The sequence below is a fragment of the Apteryx mantelli genome, chromosome 6 (genome assembly GCF_036417845.1).
Source record: "Apteryx mantelli isolate bAptMan1 chromosome 6, bAptMan1.hap1, whole genome shotgun sequence".
NCBI lineage: Eukaryota > Metazoa > Chordata > Aves > Apterygiformes > Apterygidae > Apteryx > Apteryx mantelli.
This window is the reverse complement of record NC_089983.1, coordinates 13,333,213-13,346,056: the sequence shown is the minus strand read 5'-3', so window position 1 is coordinate 13,346,056 and position 12,844 is coordinate 13,333,213. Positions and strand designations below refer to the sequence as shown.

At 56.1% G+C, this 12,844-nt stretch overlaps 1 protein-coding gene across 5 annotated transcripts in view; it reads right to left on the bottom strand.

Annotated features, from left to right (window-relative positions):
* Nucleotides 1–12,844, bottom strand: part of NRP2 (neuropilin 2) — a 65,466-nt gene that overhangs the window by 34,387 nt on the left and 18,235 nt on the right. For all 5 annotated transcript variants that reach the window (XM_067298782.1, XM_067298778.1, XM_067298779.1 and 2 more), the window contains exons 3-7: nt 9,968–10,149; nt 7,766–7,996; nt 7,504–7,659; nt 5,582–5,751; nt 4,437–4,592 (exon numbers count right to left, since the gene is read on the bottom strand). In XM_067298782.1, coding sequence (XP_067154883.1) covers nt 4,437–4,592; nt 5,582–5,751; nt 7,504–7,659; nt 7,766–7,996; nt 9,968–10,149 — 895 coding nt within the window. The remainder of the gene's footprint in view (nt 1–4,436; nt 4,593–5,581; nt 5,752–7,503; nt 7,660–7,765; nt 7,997–9,967; nt 10,150–12,844) is intronic.

Below are 12,844 nucleotides of genomic sequence, written 5' to 3'. Positions count from 1 at the left end.
GTGAAGCGGCCTTCAAGTGCGCGGGTGTGTTGCTTGTACATGTGTGGGCGCTCACACGCAGGCTGTAAGGATACGTTTCCACACCACAGCAAAGCCTCCGGCTTTATGTCAACACAGCGGCCGACATACAACACCTTACCCCCGAACCTAACACCGGAGGACAGGAAATGTTCATCTGAGCCCGTGCAACTATTTTAGCACAAGCAGCACCACGTCAGGTCAGCCCAAAGGTCCCTCTGTCCCAGCGAAGCAGCTCTGACGGTGGCCCCAAGCAGACGCCTGGGTACAGAAAGCCTGGAGAGCTCCTTTCCTTGGCAAACTCCTTCGCTTCCCGCAATCAGCAGTTTGAAGGCTCCACGAGCCAAAGGTTGCATATGGACCAGCATGTTTAACAGTCACTGATGAGGTTTGCTGCTCTTTTTGGTTTAACATATTTCCCGTTTTGTTCTTTTTTAGCTTGCTTAGCGCATACAAGCATCAGGGGCCAGAATCCAAATTTACACCAATGATGTGATTTGTTGCTGACTTCTGCAAAGTCAAGCTTGAGGGAAAGCAGAACCAGGACTGAGCCCAAAAGCTTCATCACCACCAAATGCATTGCTGAAAGCATCTCTCACACGACCTCAATCCCCACCACCTGCTTCCAAGAAAAGCCTCAGTTCTGCTTTAGACTTGGGGCCTGGTATCGTACTCAACCAGCTATGCAAGTTCAAAGAACCTGTCTGACTCAGGGCCTGAGTGCTCTGGACTCCCAGTCTGTGAGGGCAGAAATGACACCGGACCCCTGGCTCTAACATCAGCTGCATTGGCAGGATCTGCCCCAACCTACTTCATTTCTGAAGAGCACCGACTGATCCGAGCAAGTCATTGCTTGGTCTCCAAGTCAGCATAACGTAAAGGGGCCCAGGTTGCAGAGTGGAAGTGCATCGTGAGCCTGCAGGTCCCTACGCCGCTGACCAGAGCCCATGGCTGAGCGTGTCTCATTGCGCTGAAAATGCTGATTCCAGACCCAGAGAGGACTGTGGAAAGACTCCCATTGACTTCCACAGGCTCTGTATCCTGCCTCAAATTAGCTCTCACGGCATGGGAAGCGCTAGCAGGAAAACGTGTGAAATTGGGAGCGCCAAGAAAGCAGCGATTTCTTCCCCCTTACCAAAATAGAACATTGCTATTCCTCCCATCCTATCTGCTTTCCATCCCACTCAGCACGTATTTTGAGCCAAGTCTTCAAATGGTGCAAATCAACATGTCTCCATCGAAGTACAAGAAGTCACAGTAATTTACACCAGCAGAAAAAAAATAAAAATCTGGCTGTGAGGTGGGGAGATGGCGACACACACACGCACTCAATAGCGAGCACACGTGCACATGCACACGCACACGCGCTGGAGGGTGGCAGAGCCACAAGACGAATGGGAGAACCATTAACAAATTAAAAGCACCTTCCGCGAAGCAGTCAAGGGAACTCATTTGCACCGCTGCATCAAAAGGCCGCCAGTCGCCTCCCCGTGTACTTTATGTTTACCTCCGCCTTAGTCCAGTCGGCAGGCCTACACGCAGAATTAAATTGATAATCAATGAGAGCTGACCTGCTGAATTAGTTTGCTGCAGAGAGCAAGGGGAGGCAGAAGACGCTGGGCAAGGGGAGGATGGGGCAGGTTTTCCATGCACGCACGCCTGCTCCACCCCAACGCTTACCAGCCGTGTTTCTGATGCTTTGAAAGTGCCCCGGGCGGATGGGGGATTAGCAGAGCTGCGCTAGCTCCAGCGGGCACAGGAACCGTGCCAGCTGCAGAGTTTGGCGCGAAGGGCAGGGAGCAAAAAGCACCGTGAAGCCGAAGAGGCACGAACTGGGGCGGGGGGAGGTAGCCTCCCTCCTGCCTTATTTATAGTGTGGCTTGGCTGCTCTGCAGTTTCTTGGGGAGCTAAAGAGAGCGGCCTGGGGCGGCCGGGGAGCAGGCCAGGGACGGCAGCAGCCCTTGCGTCGGCCACGTGCAGGCGTCTCTCCAGACCCGCTAGATTTACAGCAGGATTATGTCACTCCCGCGGAGACCGAGCCCAGGAAGAGAGCATGCTAACAGGATTAGGGCTTCAGGATTTAGACAGAGAAGCATGAAGGAGAAAAGTAGGGGAGATTATTTTCCTTGACAGCTAGGGAAGGCACAAAATGGGGCATGTTTGATGGCGAGAGGCGGGTGTCCTCGTGCTGCCTGCGAGGGCGGCAGAAGCCGGCTGGGACCCGCGGGGGCTTTGGGGCGACGGCGGCGTCTCGGTGCAGAAGCACGCGCAACCTCCTGGCTGACACAGGAGCATCCCTGCGCTCTCCAGAGAGAGAGGCCACGGGACTGAGAGCGCTTCTCTCCCTCCCCAGGCGAGCAAACACGTGCGGTAAGAGCTGAAAGGATGAAGAAATGCCCCTAAGGGAAGGCACAGAGATGTTCAGCTCCGTGCAGCGTGCAACCTGCCTCCTTGCACCCGTTTGAAACACCACCTGATACACCCCATACGTGCACGTGTGTGTGCACACATATATATGCGTGTGTGTGCGCGCACACACAGGAACAGAGAGTGCCTGCCTGCCTGCCGCCGGCGCTCCCTCCCTGCTCCGCGTGGCACCGGCTCAAGCTGCGGCAGACTTGACAAATCTATTTGGCACGGTTCGCGCCGCTATTTCAGCCTGAACCGTGCAGAGCACCGCACTGACGCAGGGTGGAAACTCGCGCATGAACTGCAGACGTCTGGGAGCTTCCCTAATGCAACAGCAGCGGCGACGGAGGCGGCAGGCAGGGAGGCAGGGAGGCAGGTGGGGGCTGGAGCCCCCCGGCACCCAGGCCCTTCGGTGAGGGGCCCGGCGCCGCTCGGCTGCTGCGGGCTCGGCCTCAAGAGGGGAGGGAACAGCGTCGTCCTGATGCGAGGGGTAGGCAAGCCACCGAAAAGCAATTACTTATCCTCCAGCCTCAGGAGGTGTCTGCTAAATTGAAGCCGGAATATGGGAAAGAAGCAAGGGTGGAATAAAGGAGTGAAAAAGGAGAGATGTGATTTTTTTCCTCTTTTTTTTTTTTTTAAATGAAGGGCAGAAAACAGAGCTGAAAAGAGCTGGTAGGACTCAAGGGCCACGTCCCGAAATGGTGGCAATTCCTTTGGCTCTGGGCTGACACCAGCCTGCCCTTAAGGGCCTTGCTCCCTGCAGACCGATGTGCATTGGCCCGGCTCACGCGCCCTGGTGGGGCTCTCACGTCCCATGTCCACCATTAAAGGGATGGGAAACCTATGGCCACGCGTGACTAAAGTCACCATCTAGGCCAGATCCCCACCTCAGTGAGACTCTGAAAGGTAAATTTCCTACAACTGGCTGTTCTGAAACAGCAGCCTGGCTGCAGTGTTTATTTAGCACATCTTTCCAGCCGGCATTTTGCCGGTCCCCCATCTGCCTCGGCCCTTTGGAAACGCTCCCAGGGAAACCTCCCACTCCCCAGCGTCTACGTCCTGCCCGGAGCAAGGAAAAGCCGCCCGGGTCCAGGGAAAGGCCTGCTCCAGGTCTGGAGCATGAGAGGGGCTCGTGGGGAAGGAGCAACCCCATGGACCGGGAGGGAAGGAAACGCCTGGATGAACCCTGGACAAGGCAGACAAGGCATTTCAGGCCAGCGGCATCCATGCCAGCAAAGGGAGGGGACAGCTAGTGCAACAGGAGCGTGGAGCGAGCAGGAATTGCCAGGAAGCGCGGGTGGGGGCACTTCCCCAAAGCTCCTGCCCGTGCAGACCCCCCCCCAGCTCCCCTCCTCACCCAGTGCCATCCCGAAGGCCTGGCACAGCCAAACGCCCGTATTTCCTCACCCCCCCGAGCTCCCGTCTCAGCGCGCCTTCGGGAAGCGCGGCTGGAGCACGCGCCAGCTCCAAGGTCTCGATGCATCACTGCCTACCGCGCCGGCCAGCGTGGAGCCCACGGCTCTGACAGCCCGAATTGCTCCTCGTTATTTATTGCTCATTTTGTTCTCTGGGATGGTGCGATCCCCTCTTAGGATTTGTGCCCTTTCATTTCCAGGCCTCAATAACTCCTGAACTACAGTTTCATGCGGTTTTGTGATTGTTAACCCAGCATGCAGACAGGGCTATGGCCATAAAAGCTCAATGAATCTTGTATGGCAAAACACAGGCTGTGAAAGCATTTTCTCCTTCATTTGCAGTCAAAGAACATACTCTTGCCACCACGAAAGATGCAGCAGCAGCCAGGTTTTCCAAGGAACAGTGTTTCCTCGTTGCTGTGCAGAGGAGAAGGGACTATTTCTGCTCAGAGCATCATCGCGGTCTTTTAACAGCTCATCAGGGAAAGGGTCCCTCAAAGATTACACCCCCTGAAATCTCTCTGAGCTCTCTTCCCTGCCATCAGCTGCAAGACTCACGCCGGTGCATGCGAAAAGAGACAAAAGGGCCTTTACCTTGTGGTTTTTGCCATGCCGGTACATCATCCAGTCCTCCCCGTTGGTGCTGACCTCCAGCTTGTAGGTGCGGACGTAGTAGCCGTTCTGCGTTTCTCTGGAGATGGCGCCCTGCGTAGCAATGGCTGTGAGCACCGTCAGGAACTGGAGGTCCACCTTTCCAGGGGAGAAAGGGACAGGAGAGGGAGCGGTGACCACCGGGGAGCCCAGACTGGCTCGGGAGGTCCTCCCTCGCCTTTGAAACATGAATAAGGTGCAGATTCAGCCTGTCTCGCTCCATCCGTGGCTGCACACCGGATCCCAAAAGACCTGTAAGAACTGATTTCAATGGGCACAAAAACCCTGGGCTGACTTCCGCAGGACACCTGAGAGTAGGACCACAGGGCATAACTGATTAAGGATCCTGACATCTGTCCATACGGGACCATCACAAAGCCTTCTCCCTGCCTCACACCAGGCAACAGGATCTGCGCAGGGACTGGAAGCTCGTGTCCGTTAAAGCAGGACAGAGGCTGACTTTTTCCATGTAAAACAAAAGCATGATGTCCAATTAGCAAGTGCTGCAGTTCCTGGCTTTTCCTTTCTTTTTTCACAATGTGGGTTGAGAAAGGTCAGCTGAGCTGGCTTGGTAGCACCGCCATGAATGAAGAATGAGACATCTGCTCGAGGCAATGACATTTCACCACCTCCCCTCCTCAGTGCCCTTTAGCAGGCAGTGTCTCACGGCGATGTGACACTGCCAGAAACCCTTTGTGGACAGAGGCTGCGGATCTGGCCAGGTCCTAGGGAAGGCCTTTGCTCCGCCAGGCCCCTGCGTGATGTTCAGCCCACTCGTGCTCCCAGCATCGCTGCGGGGATAAATGCTATTCTAGCTGTTTTTCCACAAGCCTTCTTGAGACTCTGGTCCTCAGGATGGCGGCAGAGCTCCCTGAGTCTCTCTGGAAAGTCCTCCAAGTTTTTGGGGAGGGGGCTGTAGAAGGCCAGCGGGTCGAGTCAGCCCTCGTGCCGGCACGTTAATGGCTGGGCCTTGTCAGGGTGGCCTGGCCTCCGGTGGAGCCGCTGGGCTGGCTCCAAGGTGCTCGCCGCGGGTGCCCCGGGCACCCCTCGGCCACCCGCTGACGGCAAGCGCCCAGCGGCATGCGTACCTGGAGGTACTCTTTGTTGCTGTCCACATTGGGGGTCCAGCCGTTGTCGTCGCTGTTGAGCCGGCTCTGCTGCGGTGTCCACCGCCCGTCTGAGTAGGTGGAGGAGGCGCTGATCTGTGCGTTGGAGATGCGGCCAGACTCCATCCCCAGCGGCGCGTTGCACTGGAAGTCTGGAGCAGAAACACACACACGCACACAGAGCTCAGCTTGCGGTCCCTGTGCTTCACTCCCGGCTGGAAGGCAGCCACGAACTCTCCTCCCCAGCCATGCCCGAGCACAGCTGCCTGCCTGGGAAGATGAGCAGATCTGCACCATCTTGCACATTCTGCATGCTCATGGAGGGCACTGCAAAACTAAACATGGGGCGGCTTTATGTTGGGATGGCCCTTTGTGAACTAACGCAGTCCAGATCTTCCTCCACCTCCTCCTCTGCACAGTTTTGGCACACAACTCTGCCCCTTCCTTCCATCCATCCACATCAAGAAGTACCGAGACCCCTTGCCATGAAGTTCTTCATCTCCTTGGAAGCAGGAGGTGAGACGTAAGCACTGACAAGGCAAGGAACAAACCAGTTTAAAGGTTTTTTTGTGCGTGTGCGCGCATGTGTGCTGCTACACAGGATATCGGGCCCATAGGAATTAACCGGCCATGAACATGAAAGAATCTGGCATGCTTTTATTTGAGTTTCCTCATTTCTAAGGCTTTTAAAAGTTACAATTAGCTCAATCTCATTGCACATCTCATATATTTTATGGCAGCTGTCCCATAAAAACAATAACAAAGAAAACATTGATAGGAAATACCGTGTGGGCCAAAGCCCACTGCTGCTGTAGTCCACCAAACTATCTGTGTTTTTAACGTGGCCAAGTCAACTCCGGGCTAGAAGTGATGGGCCAAGTTAAGATCTCCACGGTGTCATTAAAGTTTCAATTTACGCCAGTGTAAATCAAAACAGGCCTGGCTCCTTAATGTTTTTTGTGCCTGATTTCTCAAGCTTTATGTGTTATTAGCATTTTATTTCCCAGACTTTTTAAAGGAGAGAATAGAAAGGGGATTAAAGAACAGTTGAACAAAGTGTGGCAAGTTGTAACAGGGAACAGCTTGTGCATGTCTTTAACTCACGCAGCCTCAGCGGAGACACCCCTAACTCAGTCCCAGCGCAAGAGGCCGTAACCCAGCTGCCCTCATCCCACGCGTCCCTGCTCTTGGCCCTGGGGTTTCAACCCAGGGTCAGAGACACCCTCTCTTTCTCCAGGACGGAAGGGTGGCCTGAGGGCTTTTCCTCTTGGATCACAGGCTCACAGCTCACAGAGGGCTGTAGCTCTGATGTAGAAACACCACGGGAAAGCAAACTGAATCTTTCCCAGCCTGCATGTGCTAACACAAAGAATCAAAATGCTCTTCACTCGCAAAGCACACGACTTACTGTCCTCACACCAAGTTAATTCATCTCCTTTAATAAGGGATCTAAAACAAATTTCGGTTTGAAATGCTTTGAGCTTTGGGCATTTTTTAATTAGACAGCCAGGAAATTGCAATCGGCACATTGGGGCTGTATGTTTTTGGAAAACCAGAGGGAGGGAGTATTTTCCCACATTCTTTAGCGATACTGCTGCACCTGCTGGGTTGAAGTCTTCCCCTAAGTCCTTTGGGCTGAGCACACGCATGAAGGATTTCATCCCAAATGGTATTAAGAAAACTTCACGAGCAAGCAAAAAGATAAGGAAAGGTCAGAAAATGTGATTCATCCTTAAATCTCACTGAGGGAACACACCCGGTGTCACCGCCAGCCAGGGAGACCAGCCCTCGCAGCCGCGCCTCCCGGCCCCGTTCGTGCCGTGCCGAGGCACGGGCCAGGCACGACAGCCGGCACCACCTCCGGGGCCGCGCGCGCACGCTCAGCTCTGGCGTTGCTGACTTACTTTCTGGCACTTCCTGCTGGACCAGGTCGTACTGCGCAGAGAAGCCGTCCTTGGCCACCGCCAGGTCCGTGTGGAAAGTCAGCGAGAGGACGCCGGTGGTGGAGCGGATGTCCGACGGCATCTTGGTGCCGCAGTACCGGCCGATCAAGGGGCCGACTGCAACAGAAAGAGCAGCGAAGGTAGCGCCCGCGTGCCCCTGCGCGGAGGAGGGCTTCGGGCTCCGGCGTGCCAACGCTGCGGCCCGCGGCGCGGCGCGGCTCACCTTGCGGGATGCCGTCCCAGATGTCCAGCCAGTCGTACTTGCAGTCGCCCTCCCCGGCCTGCAGCGGGTCATGCTCCAGGTCGAAGATGAGGAAGTGGAGGAGAATCTCCGTCTTCGGCTTGGCGATGATGGTGAACACGCAGTCCAGGTTGTGCGGGTACTTGTCCGGGAAGCCCGGCGACTCGATCGTGCCGTTGGAGCTGGTGAAGTTTCTGGAGCAGTCCTCGGAGCCTGCAACAGAGGGACAGACCCTGTGCACCCCGGGTGCCCGAAACGGCGACCGCCGGCTGGCCCGTGCCCCATCACCCCGATCCTGCCATGTACGGCCAGGGCCAAAATGGCACCGAATAAGGACCCTGTTCCCAAAAGAGCTATTGCCGTTCGGGGAGGGAGGAGCAGCAGAGACACCCTCTTTCTGGAGAAAGCTCTCCCTGACCGCAGGTCTCCTGCCGCTCAGTGAGCTGCAGCCTCCCCCCCCCCCGTTGGCACAGGTGTCCGTGCCTCAGTTTCCCCTTCAGAAAAGGACCTGGAGGGGGGTGCAAACGCCCTTGCCATTACTTGGAAACCCCCACGAGGAAAAGTCGTGCGGGGAAGGAAGCGCTGAGCCCCAAGCCTCCCCAAGCGGCCGCAGGAGGGACACGAGGGCCGCTCCAGCGCGCCGCTCCGCTCCGCAGCCCCGGCGGGACCGGGGCGAAGGGGGGCCGCGGCGCGAGGAGGAACAGAGCCCTCTTTCTCGCGCGCCCCGCCGCCCGCAGCAGAAATGCAAGCTATTTCTCTCCCTGGGGAAGACCCCCGCGCTGCCGGCAGGGCGGACAATGTCGGCGCTTGTGCGCCGCCGGCCCCGACAGCGGCCCCCATTGTGCCGAGCCGGCGGAGGGCCTCCCGGAGCCCTCCGAGGGGAAAGGCGTCTTTATCCACGCTTGGCCGGCTCCAGCGAACGGCGAGCGGCTCTTCGCTGCGGGGACGCGGCTTCGGACCCGAGGGCAGCTTGGCAGGGAGCGAAGCCGAGGGACGCGAGCTCTGCGCCAGCCTCCCTCCGACACGGCCCGCTGCTTCCTCGCCCTCCCTACCAGCAGCCACAAGATCCCCTTTTCTCATTGATTTAGCCCCTTCCTGGCTCCTGCCCAGGCAGACCCTTCCCACCAGCCCGCTCAGCCTGGCCCCGGCCACCTCGGTCTGAGTCGGGGCACAGACCCGACCTGAGGACAAACGCAACTCGGTGCATGGGCTCCTTGGGTTCGCAGGGGCGTACGGGGAGGGAGAGGCCGGGGAGGCCGCGGTTTGCCACCCTCCCTGCTGGCAACAGGCGAGCCGCTCAGCGTGTACCCGCGGGGGGCTGCTGGCTGCCAGGGAACATCTGGCTCCGCACAGCTGGGCTCACCCCCCGCGCCGGAGTCCGCGCGCCCTGCCCGGCCCTCGAGTAGGCCAGATGAGCGACCCCGCTGGGCGCGTTGCTGAGTCTCCAGCAGGTGCCGGCGTCCGTTTCGTGCTGGGTGTGCTGCCGCAACACCCACGCGCGCGCTGTGCTCCAGTGTGCTGCCGCGCGGGCACAGGGCAGCTCCCGTGTCCCCATCCCCAACACGCACTCGCGCCCTCGTCCGCACAGAGCTGCTTTCATTTCCTCCAGCCTCCTTGCTCCCGGACACTCAGTTCTGACAAACATTTAGACAGAAACACTATCAAAAGGCCTGCGAGCTGCGCCGACTTTCCTCTGTAAAGGAATTATGAAAAGCTCCTCTCATCTCCGCCTGGAGACGCCGGCACCGCTGACAGCCGCCCCTTGCAAAGCGGAGCTACCCCGCTGCAGACGCAGGGCTCCCCGGGCGAGAAACACGGCGGCATCAACCGGCTCCGAACCGCGTCTCCACAGAAGGGGGAGCTCCATGCGCTCCCAAAGGAGGGACGATCCCCGTGCAGCCCTAAACCGTGCGCCACTGGGAAAGGAGGTCCTGCTGGTGGTCCTGCAGGACAAGAGAGGACTGAAGGAGGACTCCTGTTTCTCACGCCACAGCATGATCTGAAGATGCACCATCACGCACCACTAACACCTCTACCCTTGCAGAAGCATGATGACACAGACTTGCTTAAAAAATAAACACATAAAAGGAGCCCTTTCTCTGCAGAGAACATGCCAAAAGTCATATTGAAAGGGTGGCTCAAGACATCTCCTTGTGCAGATCACCATGGCCAGCAGACTCTGACCTGTCTTGTAGATCTCGTAGCGCAGGGAGAAGCCGGCACCCTGCCTGGCATAGTCCGAGGTGAACTTGATGTAGAGAGAGGAGCCAGAGGAGATGATGGTAGGAGGTGCTATGTTCCCACAGTGCTTGCCCAGCAGGTCTGCTGCTTCGCTGTCCCCATCCCGGATCTCGATGAAGTCATACCTGTGGAAGCAGGGGAAACAGCAGTGAAACCACCCATCTGGGAGATGCCTCAGGATGCAGGGAACAAACGCAGAACACCTCTTTATATCTGCATATGCCACAAAACCATCGTCCAGACAGGTTTTTGGGACTCTGTCACCCCCACCCACCCCATGCATCTTTCCTTTCTGTCTGCCTGGCTGCATTTAAGTCCCATCCCCTATTGCTCCTCACATCATTAATTTACTGCACCCACATCCACACCAGTTTCAAAGCCAGCTTACAAAATTTAGGACACAATTAGCTTGCATTTGCACAGGTCTGCTTTGGCATGGGAGAAGCTCAGACACAACCCTCCTGGGACTGCTCTCCTTCCCTTACATCTCTCCTGAAGTGTTGCTGTGCTACTTAGCTCAGCTCCGGCAGCTGGCATGTCATGATCCTGCTTATTCCACTATCCAGGTGGGATTTGGCCAAGCACGTACCAAACATTACACAAAAAGTCAATGTTCGATCAATATGAGCAGGTAGCTATTCTGTGCACTGTCTGACACCACATCGGTCCTTTAACAAGTGGGGCTGGTACACTTACTTAGCGCTTGGACAGCAACACTGATCCTCTTCTACGAAGTGCTGACAAAGATTTTGGAGGATAAGTGCTGCATAAGAGGTGGGTATCCGCATTTGCCATTGCCCGTTCCTTGCAACCCTGTCACCACGAGGTGCCTTTGCCGAACGCCACAGGAATTTGCAGGTGCCCGGTTTTGAGGAGCTGCCTCCCTCCCTCGCAGCTCCTGCCACCCGGGGATTCACATGCACGCGTCCGACCAGAGCCAGGGGCAAGACTTGCACGCCAGTCTCAAACCTCTCTCCCGGTTTTGTGGCAGCAGGAGCTTGGGGCTGTGCTCAGCCCGCTGCAGAGGCCCCTGCTTGCCGCAAAGCCTGGCTGGAAAGAGAAACCGCCACCGGGGCTTGCCTCCGATTTCCATCTAGGCCATGACTAGGTAGCAGCAGGCTCTGCATGCGGTGGAGAAGCGAACAGCTTTTACGCAAACATCTTGTTCTTCAGCTGCCTTCCAGCACACTCGCTCTCCCTCCCCTCTCCCTGTCTCCGGCCAGCACGCTGCTATTTACAGAAACTGCCCATCTCTCCTCCGCTGCTCATTTGCTTTGTATCAACCTGCTTGAACAACAGGCTGCAGCTCCTCTCGCGGGGACGGGGACGGGGACGGGGACAGGGACGGGGAGGGAAGGTGCGCTGCAGCGCTGCCAGGAGTCTGCCTTTCTGCTTTGTCACAAGATCTCCTGTTTGGGAATCGAGAGCCGAAAGGAGAAGTAGCTCGCCGGATACAGGGTGATCCTCATGTGACTCATTCCCATTCTGCCGAGCACGCGTTGGCAGGCTGCAGCCTCGCAGCAAACTTGCAGGAACTCGCTGTGCTCTTCCACGAAGAAAGATGGCCTGAACAGCTTCGGTTTCCCTCCTTTCTGGGACTAAATCCGGCTGAGAGCCAGAAGCAAAATGCCCACAGATAAAATCCCATCCATGCCGGACCAGCGCCGAGCTAGTTGCAGCTAGCCAGCTTTTAACGTGGTTACGGACCCAGCAGGCTTGGCCAAGGTGAAAGAAGCCAAGCGATCTTGAGAAGCGCCTCAGAGGAGAGGTGCTGGCCCAGGAGGAGCGTTTGGCTTTGCCGCTGGGTGGAAGTGCATGGATGTCAGCGAAGAGCTCTGCTCCGTGCAGCTTCCTGTCGCCTCGTGACCCCTTATTACCCCAACGCCATCCGGCAGCACCCGCAGCGACCCTGCTAATGTCCGTCACGTGTGGCTTGATCCCATCTTCTCCCCAGCGAGGAGGAGCATAGAAGGCAGTGCGAGTGCTGCTTCTAAGCAGGGTTTTTCCCTCCTTGTTTGTCTATTTGTTTAAAGTAGCGCTGAGCAAACAGCGGAGACATTTTGTTCTCTGAGCAGTGACTTGATCTCACCGCATGTGCAGCCCTTTCACATCCGAAGTTCAGGGCTGTGCTCCAGGACCACTGACTACTAGTGAAATAGTGCATATTTGGCAAAAACGAAGCTGGCAAAAACATGACTGTTGGCAAAAAACATGGGTAACGTACTGGATTGCAAAAGCTGCTATTTGCATGGCACAGGTTAGCTGCATCCCAGAGAAACACATCTGCTTGTGTCCTCGTGGGGTTACAACTCGCCAGTGCAGTACATGGCTTCAACCATTTGACTGCAATGATCAGAGCTTCTGGTGTAGCCAACGCACAAAACATCCTATCTCTAGCCACACGGCTCTGAAAGCAACCAATACTGCAGAAGCAATTTCTGAAGCAAATTCTGGACCAAGAATTATTTGCTTATTGAATGGGTGAATAACTTCCAATAATACATGCAATTTGGGAATATTGCAATCTGCTCATGGCCAATCTGCAAATGGAAAATGAAAAGAATGAATCTAGTAAGTAAATCATCAGGAAATATTTGCCTCTCTCTAAATTAAACCTTGTTTGGCTTCATCCAAGCATCTAACTGAGCTTTCTCCTACTGGAGCTAATCCTTAATAAATCAAATGTTGCAAACAAATAAAGAAGCCCCTAGGAGAAGGTCAGGGAACCGTTTTTGCCAAATGTGAAATGAATATAAACACATCAGAGTTTTCTAGTTAAAAAATCTTGGCCCGAGCCCTCTGCTCCTCAAGAGGCAAAAC